Below are 21,212 nucleotides of genomic sequence, written 5' to 3' on the forward strand. Positions count from 1 at the left end.
GCCCCTCATTGTGGTTTTGATTTGTATTTCCCTGATGCCGAGTGATGTGGAGCACTTTTTCATGTGTCTGTTGGCCATCTGGATGTCTTCTTTGCAGAAATGTCTGTTCATGTCCTCTGCCCATTTCTTGATTGGATTATTTGTTCTTTGGGTGTTGAGTTTGCTAAGTTCTTTATAGATTTTGGACACTAGCCCTTTATCTGATATGTCATTTGCAAATATCTTCTCCCATTCTGTCAGTTGTCTTTTGGTTTTGTTAACTGTTTCCTTTGCTGTGCAAAAGCTTTTGATCTTGATAAAATCCCAATAGTTCATTTTTGCCCTCGCTTCCCTTGCCTTTGGCGATGTTCCTAGGAAGATGTTGCTGCGGCTGAGGTCGAAGAGGTTGCTGCCTGTGTTCTCCTCAAGGATTTTGATGGATTCCTTTCTCACATTGAGATCCTTCATCCATTTTGAGTCTATTTTCGTGTGTGGTGTAAGGAAATGATCCAATTTCATTTTTCTGCATGTGTAAGCCTCAAATTATTTCTAAACTTCTTACTATACAGTGTCTGGAAACTCATTTTTTAAATCTCAGACACAAGAGGAGACAAGATAACCCTAATAAAACCAAAAGAAAGTATAGACAATCGGCAGATTCTAGATAATGGAATTTTTTAGACATAGATTTTAAGTGCTTAATTTGTTTAAAGAAATGAGACAAAATTGAGAATTTTAGAAGAGAATTGGAAATAACAAAAAGGACCAAATGCAAGTTCTAGAAGTAAACTATAGCAATCAAAATTAACTCAGTTGGGAGGTATAACCACAGCAGATTAGGAACAGTTGAAGAGAGAGCTAGTAATTGAAAATAGATCAGAAAATATACAGAATGAAGCATAGAGGGAAAATGGATGGAAAATACAGAAGAGAAGAGAAACGAGGGACATAATGAGAGGTCCAGCATGTCTAATGGAGTAAGAGAAGAAGAAAAGAGATAATGGGACAGAAGGAATATTTAAAGGGATAGTGACTGAGAACATTCCAAAACTGTCAAAAAATAATAGACCACAGATTCAAGAAGCCCTGTGACTCTCAATGGGATAAATAAAAAGATAAGAACTCTAAGGCATAGTGATAGTAAAACTGCTAAAAACTAAACAGAAAGTAAAAAAATAATTTAAAGTATCCAGAGCCAGGAGCACCTGGTTGGCTCAATTAGTAGAGCATGTGATTCTTTTTTTTTTTTTTACCTTTTAAGATTTTATTTATTTATTTGTCAGAGAGAGAGCAGGAGCATGTCTACCAGGTAGAACAGGTAGAGCAGTCAGAGGGAGAAGCAGTCTCCCGCTGAGCAAGGAATCTGATGTGGGACTTGGTCCCAGGACCCTAGGATCATGACCCTGAGCCGAAGGCAGGCACTTAAATGATTGAGCCCCCAGATGTCCGATTCTTGATCACGGGGTCATGTGTTTGAGATCCACATTGGATGTAGAGATTACTTAAATAAATAAATTACAATAAATAAATAAATAAAGTACCCAGAGCCAGATGTGTACTGGGCAGGAATTTGTTTGACATCTGACTTCTCCACAGAGAGAACAGAAAATGGAATAGGGCTTTCTTCATAGGGCTGAAACAAAATTATTACCAACCTAGATTTCTGTATTCAATTTCAAGGTAAAGTAATATAAGGACTATTTGAAGATAACTTTATAGAGTTTTTTCAAGAATACCTATGCTTAAAGGAAATAAAGTTTTTGTTCAAGCAAAAGAAAAAACTTGAGGGGTGCCTGGGGGATCAGTCAGTTGAGTGTCTGCCTTAGGCTCAGGTCATGATCCCAGGGTTCTGGGATTAAATCCCAAGTCAGGCTTCCTGCTCAGCGGGGAGTCTGTTTCTCCCTCCCCCCACAACTCCCCCAGCTCATGCTCTCTCTCTCTCATTTTCTCTCAAATAAATAAGGAAGAAAAAACTTGAAGTTTTGGAAGGAATGAAGAGAAAAAGGATAACTGTGGGTTAATCTAAGTGATACTATATAAAATCATACTTCATGACATTTAAAATATAAAGAATTAAAAATATAATCCAGGGGCCCCTGGGTGGCTCAGTGGGTTAAGCCTCTGCCTTCAGCTCAGGTCATGATCTCAGGGTCCTGGGATCGAGCCCCACATCGGGCTCTCTGCTCGGCGGTGAGCCTGCTTCCCCCTCTCTCTGCCTGCCTCTCTGCCTACTTGTGATCTCTCTGCCTACTTGTGATCTCTCTCTCTGTCAAGTGAATAAATAAAATCTTTAAAAATTAAAAAAAAAAAATACAATCCAGGGGCGCCTGGGTGGCTCAGTGGGTTGAACTTCTGCCTTCAGCTCAGGTCGTGATCCCGGGGTCCTAGGATCAAGCCCTACATTGGGCTCTCTGCTCAGTAGGGAGCCTGCTTCCTCCTCTCTCTCTGCCTGCTGCTCTGCCTACTTGTGATCTCTCTCTCTGTGTCAAATAAATAAATAAAATTTTAAAAAATTATTAAAAAAAAAAACAACCAAAAAATAAAAATACAATCCAGGGGCACCTGAGTGTCTCAGTGGGTTAAGCCTCTGCCTTTGGCTCAGGTCATGATCTTAGTAGGGTCCTGGGATTGAGCCCCACATTGGGCTCTCTGCTCAGCAGGGAACCTACTTTCCCCCCTCTCTCTGCCTGCCTCTCTACCTACTTGTGATCTGTGTCTGTCAAATAAATAAACTCTTTGAAAAAAAAATACAGTCCAACAATTGCCTATTGTGGGTGGTGTACATATAGACATGATAAATCAAGGATGTATATTTTAATTTCTGAGGCACCTGTTAAAATAATAGTAAAAGATACATAACTATCAAACTAATCAGGGTGAGGTGGGTAGGAAAATGGAACAATAAAAATATTCAATCAATCTTTAAAAAGACAAAGGCAAGAAAAAATAATAATAATACCAAACAGGGACAAATAGAATGGAAATAGTAAGATGATCAATTTAAATCTAAATATATCAGTAATAATATTAAATATAAGTGGACTAAATCTTCTGAATAAAAGGCAAAGATTGCCAAACTGAATGAAAAGCAAAAGCCCAACTCTATGATGCATGCAAGAGATACATTTAATATGAAAGGATCCTGAAAATAAAAAAATTTTAAATGTATGAAAAGGTATGCTGTGCCAAGTATTAAACTAGCAGTAGAAGGTCTGATAGCTGTAGTAGTACCTGACAGTAAAATTCAGGGCAACAGATATTATTGGATATAAAGAAGTGTGCTTCTTAATGATGAAAGGTATCATTTCAAAATAATTTCAGAGTTATTTGTACATAATAATGGCTTCCAAATTCATAAAGCAAAAATTGGCAAAATTCAAAGGAAATAGACATTTCCACTATATAGATAAAACAACCAGTCAAAAAAATCTAATAAGGAGGGGCTCCTGGCTGACTCTTAATCTTGAGGTCATAAGTTTTAAGCCCCATTTTGGGCATAGAGCTTCCTTTAAAAAAAAAAAAAAAATCAAATAGATTTAATAAAAAATGTTTTAAAAATCAATGTTACTTAAAAAATCTGATAAGGATATAGATTTCAAAAACACAGTTAACAAACTTGATCCCATTGACATACCTACCACATGCAGGATATATTATTTTTAAGCTCACATAGATTATTTATAAAATTTAATTATATGCTGTCCCTAAATAAAATTTCAATAAATGTCAGAATGATTAGACTTCTCCAGAATATGTTCTCTGATCACAGTATGAATAAGCTTAGAAGTTGATAAGAAAAAGGATTAGGGGCAACTGGGTGGCTCAGTTACTTGGTTGAGTGGCTAACTTTGATTTTGGCTCAGGTCATGGTCTCAGGGTTATGAGATCCAGCCCTGCCTTGGACTCAGAGCCTGCTAGAGATTCCCTCTCTCTCTTTCCCTCTATCCCCCGCTCACATGTGCTTTCTCACTCTCTAAATAAATAATAGATAGATAGTAGATAGGTAGATAGATTAAAGACTCTTGAAGATAGTCATTTATTAATTTAAAAAGATTTAAGTGTATGTGGTGCCTAGGTGGCTCAGTGGGTTGAGCCTCTGCCTTCGGCTCAGGTCTTGTTATCAGGGTCCTGGGATCGAGCCCCGCATCGGGCTCTCTGCTCAGCAGGGAGCCTGCTTCCCCTCTCTGTCTACTTGTGATCTCTGTCTGTCAAACAAATAAAATCTTCAAAAAAAAATTTTTAAGTGTCATTTATCAACTTAAGAGAGTAAAGAGAATCCACAAGAACATCTCGATAAATGCAGAAAAACCGTTTTGTCTTACATAATTAAGCATCCCTTCCTGGTGGAAAAATAAATATTCTTACCAAACTAGGAATAGTTAAGATTAAGATCCCTTAATCTGATAGTATGTACCAAAACACTTACAGCAAATATACTTACTAGTGAAGTGTTACAAATTTTCTCTTGAGGGGCATGGACTGGCTCAGCCTGTCGAGCATGTGACTCAGTCTCACGGTTCTGAGTTTGAGCCCCTATCGGGCATAGAGCTGACTTTTTAAAAATAATAAACAAAAAAAACCCTTTCTTTTTCAAAATGAAAATGACATATGGAAGCCTATAATCACAATTGCTATTTCATAGCATATTGGAGAGTCTAGCCAGTGTAATAAAGGAAAAAGTCTATAAAAATTGGAAAGGAAGAAATAAGACCAGTTTGTTTTATTCACAGATGATGTGGTTTTGTACCCAGAAAATCTAAAAGAATCTGCAGATAAATTATTAGAATTAGTTTAGCAAAGTTGCTAGATTAAAGATCAGTTTTTAATAAAAGTAGTTATATTTCCATGTATTAGTAATAAGTAGTTAGAAAATGAGATTTCAGAAGTGTCCAGGAGGAGTGCCTGGGTGGCTCAGTGAATTGAAGCCTCTGCCTTTGGCTCAGGTCATGATCCCAGGGTCCTGGGATCAAGTCCCACATCAGGCTCTCTGCTCAGCAGGGAGCCTGCTTCCCTTCATCTCTCTCTGCTTGCCTCTCTGTCTACTTGTGGTCTCTATCTCTCTGTGTCAAATAAGTAAATAAAATCTTTAAAAGGAAAAAAAAAAAAAAAGGAAGTGTCCAGGAGTAGACACTTGATCTATGACAAAAGTGGTTCTGCAGAGTAATGCGGAAAGAAAGGTTTTTGAAATGGCACTGAGTCAACGGATAACAGTATGGTGGGCGTGGGATCCCGACCCCCTACCTCACTGAAAAATTACTGGTTTTATATATTTTTATTTTCTTTTAAAGCTTTTATTTATTTATTTAACAGAGAGAGAGAGAGAGAGATCACAAGTAGGCAGAGGCAGGCAGTGAGAAAGGGGGGAAGCAGGCTTCCCGCTGAGCAGGGAGCCTGATGCGGGGCTCGGTCCCAGGACCTTGAGATAATGACCTGAGCTGAAGGCAGACACCCAACCATCTGAGCCACCCAGGCACCCCTATTTTTTTTTTAAGAGTTAATTTTTCTAAGTAATGTCTCCACCCAACATGAGGTTCAAACTCATAACCTTGAGGTCAAGAGTTGCATGCTTTACCAACTGAGAGCCAGGTGCCCCCCCCCCGCCCCGGAATGATTAGTATTTTAGATCTAAATGTGAAAGGCAAAATATAAAGCTTCTAAAAAATAATGTAGGAGAATTTAAGACCTTGGGGTAAAAAAAAAAAAAAAAAAAAAACCTTGGGGTAAGAACTCTTTAAGTGAGATAAATGGAGTATAGAACACAGTAACCATAAAGGAAAAGATTAATACATTGAACTACATTAAAATTATAAACCTCTGTTCATCAAAAGATACAACTACGAGAAAATAAAAGGCAAACCACAGAATGGAAAGAAATGCTTAAAGCACATGTAATTGACCAAAAGCTTGCCTTCAGAATATATAAAGAACTCTTAAGTCAGTAAGAAAAAGATAGGCAGGGGTGCCTGGGTGGCTCAGTCAGTTGGGCGTCTGCCTTTGACTCAGGCCGTGATTCTGGAGTCCTAGGATCGAACCCCGTGTCGTGCTCCCTGCTCGGTGGAGAGTCTTTGTCTCCCTCTGCCCCTCCCCCACTTGCTCACTCAGTCTTTCTCAAATAAATAAAATCTTTAAAAAAAAAAAAAAAAGGATATTCAGATGTACAAAAAATTTTTGATAAGGTACCCAGCCTCATGGGTAATAGAGAAAATGCGGATTAATACCTCAAAGAGATATCACTCACATCCTCTCAAAGTGGTTCCTATTCAAACACTTAAAATATCAGAGATTGGCCCAGTTTGTTGTAACCTTGTGGAGAAGGCCCTAGAGTTGGTGAACGCTGCTATGACTTATTCAAAGCCTCGATTGGCCACATTTTGGTGCTATGCCAAGGTTGAGCTGCTTCCTCCAACCCCTGCTGAGATCCCTAGTGCCTAGAGCTATTCAGAGCTGGAAAACAATAGTCAAGAGTGCTCAAACTGGTAGCTTCCAACGGCTTACAGTTGAGGAAGCTCTGCTGAATAGCTTGGAGGCCACCAAGGTATGGATGTGGTTTTATGTCGGCGAGATCATAGGCAAGCATGGCATCATTGGGTCGAATATTTGAAGACCAATCTTTAACATCTGTTTATATGTGCCTTATTATTTGAGTGTTCTTGGACCGTGTGTGATCAGACTGGTATTTGAATAAAATAAGATAGTGTATCAAAAAAAAAAAAAAACCATCAAAGATTGGAAAATATGTGAAGCAGCCAGAACTTTTTTTGTAAAGACTTTGTTTATTTCGGAGAGGGGGTTGGGGAGGGGCAGATGGAGAGAGAGAGAATCCCAAGCTATCTCTGTGCTGAGCATGGAGCCTGATGTGGGGCTTGATCTTGCCATCCCAAGATCATGACCTGAGCTGAAACCAGGAGTCGGATGCCTCACTGACTGCGTCCCCCAGGCACCTCAGCCAGAACGTTCTTATTCCGTCCCTTTGGGGAACTCTGGCTCTGTCTACTAAAGCTACACGTGTGGGTACGTAAGTACAGAATGTCATAGCAGCACTATTCCTGTTGGCCAAGAACCAGGTGCAGCCCTATTGCCCAACAACAGATGGAACCAATAGGATGGCTGGATAGAGGATATTGCTACAAAGGAACACTACACCACAGTGAGGGGAACTGACTGTGGATGTGCACAACTAGATGGGTGAATTTCACAATGTTAATTGAAAGAAGCTGAGAACAAAAGTATATACTGTATAACTGCATTTTATTTTCTTTTAAGATTTTATTTTATTTATTTGACAGAGATCACAGGTAGGCAGGGAGGCAGAGAGAGAGTGGGGGAAGCAGGCCCCCCGCCGAGCAGAGAGCCCAACGTGGGGCTCGATTCCAGGACCCTGGGATCATGACCCGAGCCGAAGGCAGATGCTTTAACCCACTGAGCCACCCAGGCGCCCCTATAATTGCATTGTAAATAAATTTCAGAAGTCATACCATGAGGCTTGATGTTAGTAAGGTTGCTTTGGAAGGAAGAGAAAAGGGATTGTAAGGTGATGCACAGGGGCTTCTGAAGGGTTAGCACTGTTCTGTTGATCTGGGTGGAGTTTTCCCATGGCTTCCCCAACTTCATTGGGGGTATAATTGGTGTACAGTGAACTGTATCTGTTTAAAATGTATGGTTTGGTCACATATATGTGTTTAGCCATATATACATACACACCCATGAAGCCATCACCAGATACTAGGTTACAAGTATTTCTGTCTTCTCCACTCCTCACCAGATTTCCCCAAGCCCTTTACAATCCATCCTTCCCTCCACTTTAGCCTCCAGGCAACCGTTCATCTACCTTCTGTCCTCACCGACTAGTTCGTATTTTCTAGAATCGTACATAAGTGGAATCAAACAGTATATATGCTTTTTTGGCCTGGCATCTCTCATTCGGTGTAACCATTTCGATTCATCCACTTGAGTTGTGTGTTCCACGGTTCATGCAACATACTGTAGTTTGTTCTTATGGCTGAGCAGTACCACCTTGTGTGGGTACAACCACAATCTGTTCATCCGTTCCCCTGTTGAAGGACATTTAAATTGTTTACATTTTTTAGCTATTACAAAGAAAATTGAACATTCGCCTGCAAGTCTTTGCATGGACAAATATTTTCATTTCTCTTGGGTCATATGGTACATGTAGATGTTTAACTTTTTTAGAACTATTGTTTTTACACCGGTGTTTGCATTGTGATAATTCATTGAGTTCTATATGTATATTCGGTGAAGTTTTCTCATGTTATATTTTTCTTTTAAAGATTTTAAAAATTTATTTATATGAGAGAGAGATAGCACACAAGCAGGGGGAGGGACAGAGGGAGAGGGAGAAGCAAGCTCCCCACTGAGCAAGGAACCCAACGCAGGGCTCGATCCAGAACCCTAAGATGATGACCTGAGCCGAAGGCAGGCACTTAACCAACTGAGCCACCCAAGCGCCCATCGTGTTGTACTTGTGCATCACACACTAGATTTCAGCTCAGGTCATGATCTCAGGGTTGTGAGATCTCAAGATTGTGAGTCTGGGTCCTCACTGAGTGTGGAGGCTGCTTGGGATTCTCCCTCTCCCTCTGCCTCTCCACCCACCCCATGTGTTCTCTCTCTCTCTAAAAAAAAGTACTTATCAAAATCTGATTTGGGGGGCACCTGGGTGGCTCAGTGGGTAAGGCCTCTGCCTTCTGCTCAGGTCATGGTCCCAGGCTCCTGGGATCGAGCCCCACATCGGGCTCTCTGTTCAGCAGAGAGCCTGCTTCCCCCTCTCTCTTCTGCCTGCTTCTTCTGCCTACTTGTGATCTCTGTCTGTCAAATAAGTAAATAAAATCTTAAAAAACTGATTTGGGGGGGCACCTGGATGGCTCGGTCAGTTAAGCGTCTGCCTTCGGCTCAGGTCAGGATCCTAAAGTCCTGGGACCGAGCCCCACATCTGGCTCCTTGCTCAGTAGGGAAGTCTGCTTCTCCCCCTCCCCTTACTCATGCTCTCCCTCTCTCTCTCTCTCTCTTCCAAATAAATAAATAACTCTTTTTAAAATAACTCTTTTTAAAAAATCTGATTTTTTTTTCCTTGCAGAAATCCTATTCCATGCCCATTGGCATCGAGTTTCAGCGGAGATATGCAACCATCGTTCTGGAGCTTGAGCAGCTCAATAAGGACCTCAACAAAGTTTTGCATAAGGTTCAGCAGTACTGCTATGAGGTAGGCGAGGTGCAGACACTTCCCCTGAGGGTCTGCGCTCCCCCTACTCTTCTATTGGAACCTAAATACTGTTACCTTCACATGCTAGAAAATTTCAAACAAAGCCAACATCTCTATTGGGTCCTTTAGCAGAACCATATTTTACATACATTTTTACTCGTTCTAAAGAGTGTTTTACAGAGAGCTCTCAATTCTGTTGATGTTTGTTTCAATTACAAAGGTATAGCTTTTGAAAAAAATTTAAGAAAAATCCAGAAAAATCATTACTCTTCAACTCTTAATCCCACAATCCCAAATGCTATATTTTGGTTTATTTCCCCCTTAATCTTGTGTATATATATATACGTGTGTGTGTGTACATGCTTTTTCTCACAAAGTTATGATCAGGCTGTGTACACAGTTTTTTTCCTCCTTCTTTAAACTTTACATTAGAACTATGGATTCTTGAACTTCAAATATGCAGAGCATAGGGTTATTTGTGAATTGTCATCATCTACATAAAATTATATATATGAAGACAGTTCAGTGGTTTCACCTCAGTTGATTTTCTTACAAGATAAGAATTACATGACTGAGATGAGTTTAGGATGCTCCAGCACTTGCATTTTCAGAGGTTTTATGTTTCCTGTGATCACCTCCATTTGTGACCCGAGGTTCTCCAACGGTTGGCTCTTTCTGACACTAGCCTCCTAGTTGAGTCCCGAAGATCTGCCATAGACCATGTTGTTGATCCATCCTCCTGGAGCTGAGGCAAATGCACTGTGGTTGCCTGTGACTATGCTCTGAGAATATTCTGCTCATTTCTCTAGCCATCTCTCATCCTTTATTTTTATTTTCCCGGTAGTTGTCACCTACATAGCAGTAGGTATTGCCCTAGCGGATAGCTTTCTCCCTCCAGATTAGCAGCTGACCCACAAGAGAGGCAAACCTTCAAGCAGTCCAAGACAGCACGTAACAAAGCTGAGGACACGCACACGAGTGGGTGGCCCATCAGTCTCGTGTAATTGCAGTATGTACCACAGGGCCTTTTGTGATAGGCTCATTTCCCCATGAAGTAAAACAACTTGATTTTCAGAAAGCTCTTGGGGAAGTACAGTATTGATTTGCTTTACTTTTTAAGGATAGATTGATTGGTTGACTGATTTGAGAGAGAAAGTAGGGGCAGAGGCAGAAGAAGAGAGAGGATCTCAAGCAGACTCCCCCATTAGCAGGGATCCTAGCGTGGGGCTTGATCCCAGGACCCTGAGATCAAGACCTGAGCCGAAGGCAGACGCTTCACCAACTGAGTCCCCCAGGCATCCCTACAATATTGATTTTTTTAAAATTTTATTTATTTATTTGAGAGAGTGAGAGTGTGTGAGAGAGTGGAGAGATCAGGGGGAGAGCAGACTCTCCGCCGAGCAGGGAGCCCGATGTGAGACTCAATCCTGGGACTCCAGGATCATGACCTGAGCCAAAGGCAGTTGCTTAAGCAACTGAGCCATCCAGACGCCCCTACAATATTGATTTTAAAATAAAAGCATATGGGGCAGCTGGGTATCGCCGATCAGGGAGGCCTGTTCTCTTACCTCCGGAGAAGACAGTTACGAAGACAGGGAGACTACAGCAAACCCCATGCTGTTGGGTTAGAATAGGAGAATCGGTCTGACTTTGTGCTTCAGTTTATTTTTACGATGTAGGTGCAGGTGTGTGTTTGTGTGTGTGCACGCTTGCAGGCTGAGAGAGCCCAGAAGCACACCCTGACAGCAGCGAGCACCCCAGCACCCGACCGTGGTTTCCAAATGGTGCTATCCAATCAAAGGAAGCAGGGCTTCTTGAAAAAGAGACCGATTCCAGAGCCCAGACTGTCTCACTGTGCCCCCCAGCTTACGGGAGCATGTTCAAGAGACCGGCTGAACAGTGATTCCCACTGACTAGATCTGGGACAGCTTGGGCTTCCGAATAAGTGATCATACTCAGAATAAACCAGAAACAGTTAGTGAATCTGGGTACAAGGTTTTCAGGAGGGGCGCCTGGGTGGCTCAGTCGTTAATCGTCTGCTTTCGGCTCAGATCACGATCTGGGGCTCCTGGGATCGAGTCCCACATCAGGCTCCCGGCTCAGCAGGAAGCCTCCTTCTCCCTCTCCCACTCCCTCTGGTTGTGTTCCCTCTCTCACTGTGTCTCTCTCTGTCAAATAAAATCTTAAAAAAATAAAGGGGGGGGGCGCCTGGGTGGCTCAGTGGGTTAAGCCTCTGCCTTCGGCTCAGCTCATGATCTCAGGGTCCTGGGATCGAGCCCCGCATGGGGCTCTCTGCTCAGCAGGGATCCTGCTTCCCCTCCTTTCTCTCTGTCTGCCTCTCTGACTACTTATGATCTCTCTCTCTCTCTGTCAAATAAATAAATAAAATATTAAAAAAAATAAATAAAAGTTAAAGTTCTAAAAAAAAAAAAAGACTTCCAGGAGTTATTTGTTCTATTTCTTTTTAGCAGTTTGAAATTATATCAGAATTAAAAGTTGCTAAAAATATAAAATCCAGAAAAGAAAACCGTTTGAGAAGAAACATTTCTAAAGTAGGAGTGAGGCCCATTTTCATTATAAAGGCTAGTTTCGTAAACCTCTGCCTCTGAAAACAGGACAGGACCCCACAGAAATCATCTGGCCTGGTGAGCCTACATCTCACATTCGACTCCTCTGTTTCCAGCTCGCTCCAGACCAGGGCCTGCAGCCTGCAGACCAGCCCACGGATATGAGGCGGAGGTGTGAGGAGGAAGCACAGGAGATCGTCCGGCATGCCAACTCCTCCACCGGGCAGCCCTGTGTTGAGAATGAAAATCTGACAGACTTAATCTCCAGGCTCACTGCTATTTTATTACAAATTAAGGTACATCTCAGAGAACACATTCTCTTCGTTTTGACACCTACACAAACACGCTCATTTGTGGCTAAGCAGTTAAAATACACAGATCGTGTTGGTATTTTGTGTCTGAGTTTGGACTAGAATTCAGTTAAATTTTGAATTATTTTTTCCCTCAGTGTCTGGCAGAAGGAGGAGACCTGAATTCCTTTGAGTTCAAATCCCTTACAGATTCATTAAATGATATCAAGAGTACGATAGATGCTTCCAATATCAGGTAATTTGTTAGGTACACCTCAGTCATTTTTCTAAGTCCATGGGGATTTCCAGTACAGGTTTTAAGAGTTATGCCTATTTGTGAAGCATTCATATAATTTTTATGCCATAAATAGATTCCCAAAGAGCTTTTCAGTTATGTCCCGCCTATTGATGGAGTAGACGTTTCCCATGGACTCGGTTTATGTGAAGGAACTCGAAGACGCCCAGTGTTCGGGTTTGGGGTTGGTGTGGCGTTTTCCCTGAGTAGGGTTTCCCCGGAGAGACAGTCTTGCTCTCGCCAGCACCCCCATGGCTCCTTTGCCCCCTCCAGCAGCCCTTCCCATGACAACCGCAGCTGGGGGGTGTGGGGGTGTAGCTGGTATGGTGGGGGAGCTTCCTTCCTTCCTCGGGGCTTGATCTTAGCGGCTTTTTGGACTAAAATTCAGCTCTTCGTTTTTTAACAAGTATTTCCCTAACATCATGAAATAAGGGATGTAACCGTGTTTCTTCTTCAGTTGCTTTCAGAATAATGTCGAAATCCATGTTGCACACATTCAGAGTGGCCTGAGCCAGATGGGAAACCTGCACGCCTTTGCCGCCAACGACACCAACAGGGACTGAGGAGCGGTCTCCCTGTTCCAGCCGCACGGGACACTGCGGTCCCTTCCCCTCGGCTTCCAACACCAAATGACCCACGTGCTGGAAAACAAGGGAACTGTGCATCTCCAGCGAAGGCACTGGAACGTACCGCCGTGCTTCTTGAACCAGCACTGCTGACCAGCATTCTATTTATTTTTCTCCTTATTATTCAGCTGCAGTAGCATCACTTATGTTACACGTTTATCGGCAAGGATTTTTCAACCGAAACTGTCTGAACAAAAGACGCTGTCACGGAAGAGTGTGCTGACCCTTTTTTCAACGTGCATGAATTCCGCCAACACGCGCAGACAGCTGCTCCCCCCGGCAGGCGCGAGCAGTCACGGGCCTCCTGCCTGGAACTGCGACCGACCGGAGGGCTGCGGCGCGGGCCCTCAGCTCCTCACCCTGCCAGGCTTCTGGAAGAGAGCGCCCCGGGGAGGCGGGAAGTCAGGTGTCGGGAAGCCACCGGAACAGCCACAGAGCTGCGGCCTTGACAAGTATGCGAGATGGACACCTGCAGGGTGACATGGCTCTAGAGATCATTTTATAATAATAAGTATTTTAATTTATCATAATTTATAAAAGAAACCTTTGTTGTTTGTCTGTTGAAAGAAAATGAAGGAGCAGGAAAAAAGTAAATTACTTGCAAAATGCTACATTTCAGCAAGTAGATTTGGCCTGACTTTTCCCGTCAATTCAGGGCAAAAAAGTGCTATTGTTATGAGACTTATTTAAAAAGACTGATAACACACTATTTTCATATTTTGTTTATTTGCACAACTTTTGAACCAGATGACTGGTTAAAATCCAACCGTACACAATTTATAAAGTCAAAAGATTTTATAAGGAAAACATATAATAACCAGTGCTGTGAAATGCAGAAAAAAAGGTTTGTATTTGGTTGTGGGGTTTTTTTGTTGTTTTTTTGGTTTTTTAAAGGAAAAACCCTACCTAAAATGTTAATCTTGTAAAAAGTGTGTATTTGGGATTTTCTTTGTTTTAATATAGAATATTATAAAGTCAAAATATAATAAAATTGTTTTCAGATTTGGAGTTTAAGATAGAGCTGTAGACGTGGCTTTGATTCCTTTAGATGTCTCATAAAATGGGACTTTTTATATGTTAATGTATAATAAAACTAAAACGAGATTATTTTCCATTTGAAATTTTTGTATAGTTTAAAAATGCTTCCATATTCCTTGTTGGTATTGTGCCACTGCAGAACTTTAGTGCAGAGTTTATATTTAGCTAAACTGTTATGTTAATTAAGAAATGCATAAATCCTTTATTCTTAATATTTGTAATTCTAAATAAATTGATCTATGAAAAGTAATATTGTCTACCATTCTCATTTAATTAATACAACCTGATGAGTATTCCTTCTATTTGAAAAGTTCTAAGGAACTATAATTTCCACTGAACTATATATATATATATATATTTTGTAATTTAAAATTTTAATTACTTTTCAGGTACAAATGGCAGAATAAATTCATAAACATCAATGAAAACATATTTTATTCAGCTTTAATGTATTACATATTTAATAGCTGTATTTTAGTGGGATATCATTAAATATTATTTCTCAACTTGTGTGTTTCAGTTAATGTTAATAGTTTATTAAAAAAAATTTTTTGTGGGGGGGTGGCTTGGTGGGTTAGGCCCCTGTCTTCGACTCGGGTTGTGGTCTTGGGGTCCTGGGATCGAGCCCGGCGTCAGGCTCTCTGCTCGGCTGGGAGCCTGCTTCCCCCTCTCTCTCTGCTGCTCTGCTTACTTGTGATCTCTCTCTCTCTGTCAGATAAATAAATAAAATCTTAAAAAAAAAAAAAAAAAACTCTCTGCTCCCTGTGGAGCAGAGAGCCTGATGCAGTGCTAGATCCCAGGACCCTGAGATCATGACCTGAGCTGAAGGTAGCGGCTTAACCCCCTGAGTCACTCAGGCATCCCAAGAGGTAGTTTTTAATATATACTACCTAGAATTACATAAACATTTTTCACTTTTTTTACCTTTTTAAAAAAAAAAGGTTTGTATTTATTTGTCAGAGAGAGTGAGAGAGAACTGGGGGAGGGGCAGAGGGAGAACCAGGCTCTCTGCCAAGCAAGGAGCTCAATTCGGGACTCGATCCTGAGACTCCGGGTTCACGACCTGAGCCAAAGGCAAACACTTAACTAAGCCCCCAGGTGTCTCGCTTTTCACATTTCTTTTTTTGTTTCTCAAGACTGACTTGGCAGGGGTGCCTGGGCAAGAACTGTGCCTGAGAATATATTTGAACTTCTGTTTCGGGAGAAGAAATCTGTGTCGTTCAAACTAGTCATTTTGGGTCAGCTGCACATTCATCCGAACGATGCGGCCTCCGCCTAGCACATTTTGCAAGCTCTAAAGAGAGCCATCAACACCACATGCTACGTAAGTTTGGTTCTGAATTACTTCCCCTGAGTCCCAAAAATCAGATTCACTTGCTACCATTGAGAATCTACCAAAAGATTTGCCTGTTAAATTCTTTATCTTGAATCTAGGCACTTTCTGAGCCTATGTCATTACCACTTCTCTTGCCTGGCGCCAGCCGCTGTCTCCACCAGCCTGGAAGTCATCCGTCATCCTGACCTCTGCAGCATCCACTCTGCCCCCTCAACCGCAGCCTTGGGGAAGCGATAGTCTTAAACTGCAGAATTGGCCATGATCTCTCCATCTCAGTTCTTAGGGCTCTCAGAACAAATTCAGAACATTTCCACAAGACCCAGAGAGCCATGTATGGTCTGACATCCTCTAACAATTTCTCAGTCCTGCTGCTTCCACCACAGGGCCTTTGCATGTGCAGGTCCCTCTCCTCACCTTGGTAACTCCTGACCATCCTCCATGTCAGTTTCTCAGGGAAGCTTTTCCTTGACCACAGCACACTGTCTCCAGGCCCTCCTGTATCTCTCTGTACAGCACATGCAACATTTGCAATTTTACATTTCTTCTTTGACCCACCTGCTAGCTCCTCTGCTCTTGGCTTGGCTCACCATTTATTTCCAGGCCCTGATAAAGTGCCTGTTCATAGGCAGCAAATGTTTGTGCAGTGAACCAACGGAGTCTCGAAAGAGCTCAAAGCAACATCAGTGTCACTAGAGCACACCTATGGTTTTCCATGATAATTGCTTTGCAAGATGAGATTACTTCCTTGAATGCAGAAATTGTGCTTTGGGGGGTTGCCCTTAAGCATGATCACTTGTCCTGGTCCTGACTAAAAAGGCCAGGCCAACATAGGAGGCATTATATGCTGGTGGAGAGATGAGTGGACAGAGTCCTAGGTTTGAGTCACTTGTGATCTAAACCATAACGTTTCTTGCTCTTTAGAACAACAATAGCCCCTCCCTTCTACAGCGTCCTAAGGATTAAACACACAGTGCCTGTAACACGTTTAGCAGTTAGGGTCTCTCGAGTTCAACAGAGGTGCAGACTAGTGTTCTGAAGGGTCCCCCAATTTTTTTTTTAAGATTTTATTTATTTATTTGACAGAGATCCCAAGTAGGCAGAGAGGCAGGCAGAGAGAGAGGGAGGGAAGCAGGCTCCCTGCTGAGCAGAGAGCCCGATGTGGGACTCAATCCCAGGACCCCGGGATCATGACCTGAGCCGAAAGCAGAGGCTTTAACCCACTGAGCCACCCAGGCGCCCCAGGTCCCCAAATTTTAAAAAATTAAAAATGACAAGATTTAAATATTTATAGGTTTTTTAAAAGGTTTTATTTATTAATTTGACAGAGATCACAAGTAGGCAGAGAGGCAGGCAGAGAGAGAGGGGGAAGCAGGCTCCCCGCTGAGCAGAGAACCCGAAGCAGGGCTCGATCCCAGGACCCTGAGATCATGACCTGAGCTGAAGACAGAGGCTTAACCCACTGAGAAACCCTGGCACCCCAAATATTTATAGATTTTGTAGGTGTTCGCTAGGAAAAATATATGTAAGTGCAATAATCCTATTAATTAATAATCTCATTGCAAGGTTCACCTCTACACATGACCCTTACTGGACTGTAAGTTCCAAGTGTCCAGTGTTCAGTCTTTTGAGTGGGAATGTCTGCAGGTCAGGTCTACAAGTCCCAACGCAAAGGGAGTGCGGAGCAGCACGCGGGCAAATAACCACAGCTCATGTTTACCCTCTTGGTGCCAGGCTGTTCTCAAGGGTTCAGAAGTCAGGTCTGCCATAAAACCTGAACTGTCTCCCGGCTGCTTCTCACAACACATTCGCTACTCTGAAAAGTGCAAGTCATTTGAATAACACCTTGGTAAAAAATGAGGGTGACTGGCTTGTGTAAACGCCAGGACATTCCATGGCGTTCAGACTGTTCCAGCAACTTCGGAGAGGAGTCCTGGCCCCAGCCACTGCACCTGCGGGTCTCCTCCAAAGGCTGTGTGCGGAAACACCTCCCCTACAGCCACCCCACAGACAGTCGCCCTTGGCCCTCCGGAATTTGAAAACCCTCAGAATATCAAGACAGGATTTTAACGGAGCTCAGCTAACTTAGACCCTAATTTGCATACATTCTAATGTATACGTTGGGAGAGAGAAATCGGAAGCCAGACACTCCTGCGACTAATTTAACAAACTCTCAGCCCAGTGGCGACCACACATGCATGGACTCTGTCCTTCCCCAGGTGGAGGAGGGAGACGCCGCGCAACGTGCTGTCTGAAGGACCGCATGCGTGTCAACAGAATGACAGCAAAGCATTTGTGGAAAGCATTTAATAACCCACTCAAGTTGCACCAAGTACAATGACAAGCGCTAAGGGTAATGTGGGAGTGACTGGAGTAAAAGGTAAGAAATCAGGATTAGAGGAGGGTTCAGACTCGGGGGGATGGGACCTTGAGTGTCTGAGACCATGGACGAGGGGGCCTGCTCTGGGACAGGCCTCAAGAAGATCTGCATGGCTGCTCTGTCGGCGGGAGATGTCCACTGGTTGTCTGGGAAGGTAATGGAAAGGTTTTTTCCATCCGGTGGCCACAGGAGGCTACCACAAATTTCTAAAGATGTGTGAAAATCTGAGAAGCTGGTGGGGGGGGCTCTAGAAATAATCTGCATGCAGAATCGCCAGAGCTACGAATGGGTGTAAAGATGACAGGCCACACTCACAGAAAAGGGGTCGATCTCGGGGGCAGACTGAGGACTGAGTCCGAGTGAGTTCAAGGTCACAAGCCCTGGAGGAACCACGAGAAGCCGGCTGCAGCAGTGGCAGCGAGGAGAGAGGGAGCCCGGCTGCCGGTTCTTGGGAAGGGGAGAGGGAGTTCTGACGAAGCAGTCTGGAAGGGAAGTGGGCGACCCGCCAGAAGGAGCAGGGGTCCAGATGGAACCCGAGGTGTGGGTCTGGAGACGCCCGGGGCAAAGGGCCCTGGGACCCCTGGGGAGGGGCCCATAGAGGGAGAAGAGTGGGTAAAAGGCTCACAAGCGACAGGGGAGGGAGCCTCACGGGAGGGAGCCTCACCGGTGAGAGCTGCGGGTGACACCCTTACCGAGGTGAACAGGCTTGTGTCCCTCGCCAGAAGGGACAGCCTCCTGGTATGCATGTCCCCGCCTTCAGTCTCAGCTCCTCCTCGGAGCTTGTCCTGACTTCACCCACACTCCTCAGGAGTCACCAAAGGCAGAAAAGATGTGTTCCTCCCACGAGTCCAGCTTGGAACCAGTGTCTTCAGAGAGGGGAGAGTAGGCTTGGAAGCGCTGACCTTGGCAGCTCGGGTGGGGGGTGCCCTCCCCAACCCTGCTGGGACTGGGCAGGCAGGTCACATCTACTCCAAGAGGCAGTTGGGGCTTCAGACATTTTGCTTCAGGTCCCTGAACGGCGGGGTGGAGAAAAAGCTCAGGCCTGGCTGAGGGCTGAAAGGCTTTCCCACTCTGCCGCCTGGACTTGGCCCGCCGGTTCTGGAACCACACCTGGAAGAGGGAAGAGAAGCTGCTCCAGGCTGGAGTCCTTGCACTCGGGCACCGCACCTGAGGCCCCATCCAACATGCCCTGCTTCCCTGCTGCGAGCCTCCGTTTTCACCAAGCACTTGGGCCAATCGGTGGCCAGGAGTTCAGAGTCCCTGGCTCTCCCTGCCTTGGCTTTCCCAGCTGCAAAATGGGGAACCTGCCTCCCTCTACCTGGGCATCATATAGGGATACCTGCGGGGGGGAAAAGTAGGGTGGCAGAAACGGAAGCACTTAGCATCTGAGGATAAAAGGCTTAAAGATGACAAGCAGTTAAGAAAATTTAGAAAGTCAGGACACTGGGCGGCTCAGTGGGTTAAAGCCTCTGCCTTTGGCTTGGGTCATGATCTCAGGGTCCTGGGATCGAGCCCCATATTGGGCTCTCTGCTCAGCAGGGAGCCTGCTTCCCCTCTCTCTCTCTCTGCCTGCCTCTCTGCCTACTTGTGATCTCTATCAAATAAATAAAATAAAATCTTTAAAAAAAAAAAGAAAATTTAGAAAGTCAATTTCTGGGGGCGCCTGGGTGGCTCAGTGGGTTAAAGCCTCTGCCTTCAGCTCAGGTCATGATCCCAGGGTCCTGGCATGGAGACCCGCGTCCAGCTCTCTGCTCCGCAGCTAGCCTGCTTCTCTTCCTCTCTCTCTGCCTACTTGTGATCTCTGTCTGTCAAATAAATAATAAAATGTTAAAAAAGAAAGAAAGAAAGAAAGTCAGTCAGTCAGTCAATTTCTGGAAGTATATATAGTCTCTTGTCAAATCAGTGGAGAAGGGGTTTTTGCCCGCGGACTTCACTTTGGTGAATACATTTTTCCGCTCACCGTTTCCCAACAAATAGCTAGGGCGTCCTGCTCAGGAAGCCCCGACGCCATCGGTTGGAGCCCACAGATGGGCTCCACGAGGCACGCAGAAGAACAAGCCCGCTCCCCCCAGTGTTAAAGCGAGGGCTCCAACTTAAAAGCGTGGTTACAGAGCACCGCGCGCAAAAAGGCAGGCTCGTGGTCACCAGCAAGCTCCCGGGTTCTGATCTAAATCCCTTGGCAATAAACATGCCTGGCACTGGATTTTTCAAACCCTGACAAGAAGCCCCACTCACTTCAGGCTTTACGACCCTTAGAACCAAAATTCCAGACCCAATACCCGCCAAGAAAGGGGACTTAGGGGCGCTGGGGGCCACCCGGAGAGCCAGCCCTGCCCTCTCCGAGAGACCAGCCCATACCCCCCCCACGCCCCGTGGGAAGCCCCAATCGTGCCTCATCTGTCCCTTCCTGGATCCAGAAGAAGCGTAAAAGGACTCCTTCTCGCCCTCCTGCTCGGGATGGCCTTTGTGACTCTCTCAAAGGGCCGGCGGGTGACCTCGGAAGGGCCCCGACCATACTGGACGCCGACAGAGGGAAGTGGCTGCGTGCGCGCCCCCCGCCCCACGATTGCCCCAACGTCGGGTCGCGACGCCACCCTTTGTGGGCAGCCCGGGGAGCGGCGCTCCGAGAGCGGGGCTCACCTGGATCCTAGACTCGGGGAGCAGAGTGAGCGCGGCTAGGCGCTCGCGCAGGTGGATGTCTGGGTACATGGTCCGGCGGAAGACGAGTTCAAGCAGCTGCAGCTGCTCGGCGCTGAACGACGTGCGCTTGCGGCGCTGCGACGCCGACGGGGCTGGCGCGCCCGCTGGGGGCGCTGGGGGCGCGGGGCCGCCGCTCAGGAAGCCGGCGAAGGGGCCGGGGCCCGGGGGCGGCGGTGGGGCAACGGCTGGGCCGGGCGGGAGTGCGGAGAGCGCGGGAAGCGCGGGGAGCGCGGGAGCCGCCCCGAAGCCGAGCTGCTGGGACCGAGACGCGGCCATCGCTGGGCGAGCCTGTGCGCCGCCCGAGGGGCGCGGGCCCCGGGTTATAGGACGCGGGCCGGGGGAGGGGCGGCGGCGCGCTCAAAGGGCCGGGCGCGCCGAGGCCCGTGTCCCCCCGGGGGGCCGACCCACCCCCAGCCCCGCCAGACGCCGTGGGAATTGCCGCTTCCGCCGCCGCCGGCAGGAGGAGAGGAGGCGTGAACTTGGGCCGCCCCCTACCCCTCCTCCCCCGACGACCCCCGCCCGCCCGGCCCGCCGGCCGCAATCCACATCTCGGGGCGGGCGTCCCGCTCGTCGGCGCACTAGGCCGGGGCAGCGACCCTTGCCCGCGTCCTCAGAGCTGTTTACTTACGACCCCTCCTCCCCCCTCCCCCGCCCGGGTACGTGCCAGACCCGGTACCAGGTTGGTCAAACAGCCCGGCCCCTGCCCTCCGCGAGCCTCCGCGGCGCATCCTGAACCGGGAGGGGGTTTGCGGATTAAGGGACTGCAGAGGGAGGCCGCGACCTC

At 45.6% G+C, this 21,212-nt stretch overlaps 2 protein-coding genes and 1 pseudogene across 3 annotated transcripts in view; 2 read left to right on the top strand and 1 right to left on the bottom strand.

Moving 5' to 3' along the window:
• Window positions 1-14,259, top strand: part of LOC111150751 (lin-9 DREAM MuvB core complex component) — a 73,450-nt gene extending 59,191 nt beyond the window's left edge. For both annotated transcript variants that reach the window (XM_022508338.1, XM_022508339.1), the window contains 4 exons: window positions 9,074-9,199; window positions 11,883-12,062; window positions 12,215-12,312; window positions 12,809-14,259. In XM_022508338.1, coding sequence (XP_022364046.1) covers window positions 9,074-9,199; window positions 11,883-12,062; window positions 12,215-12,312; window positions 12,809-12,914 — 510 coding nt within the window. In that variant the 3' untranslated portion in view covers window positions 12,915-14,259. The remainder of the gene's footprint in view (window positions 1-9,073; window positions 9,200-11,882; window positions 12,063-12,214; window positions 12,313-12,808) is intronic.
• Window positions 6,176-6,580, top strand: LOC111150753 (annotated as a pseudogene).
• Window positions 14,260-18,532: 4,273 nt separating the features above from the next.
• Window positions 18,533-20,704, bottom strand: LOC111150702 (Mix paired-like homeobox). The gene is made up of 2 exons (XM_022508246.1): window positions 20,369-20,704; window positions 18,533-18,838 (listed from the first exon to the last, which is right to left on the bottom strand). The coding sequence occupies exons 1-2, from the start codon at window positions 20,702-20,704 to the stop codon at window positions 18,533-18,535; spliced, it is 642 nt and encodes a 213-aa protein (XP_022363954.1).
• Between the last annotated feature and the right edge of the window lie 508 nt (window positions 20,705-21,212).

The sequence above is a fragment of the Enhydra lutris genome, unplaced genomic scaffold, assembly GCF_002288905.1.
Source record: "Enhydra lutris kenyoni isolate GAN:26980312 unplaced genomic scaffold, ASM228890v2 scaffoldscaffold24, whole genome shotgun sequence".
Taxonomy (NCBI): domain Eukaryota; kingdom Metazoa; phylum Chordata; class Mammalia; order Carnivora; family Mustelidae; genus Enhydra; species Enhydra lutris.

Excerpts from the sequence above, each read along its gene's own strand:
- LOC111150702 (XM_022508246.1), bottom strand. The coding sequence starts at position 20,704 with ATGGCCGCGTCTCGGTCCCAGCAGCTCGGCTTCGGGGCGGCTCCCGCG. Across the intron at positions 18,839-20,368 it reads TCCCCGAGTCTAGGATCCAG|GTGTGGTTCCAGAACCGGCG; the intron begins GTGAGCCCCGCT and ends TCCCTCTTCCAG.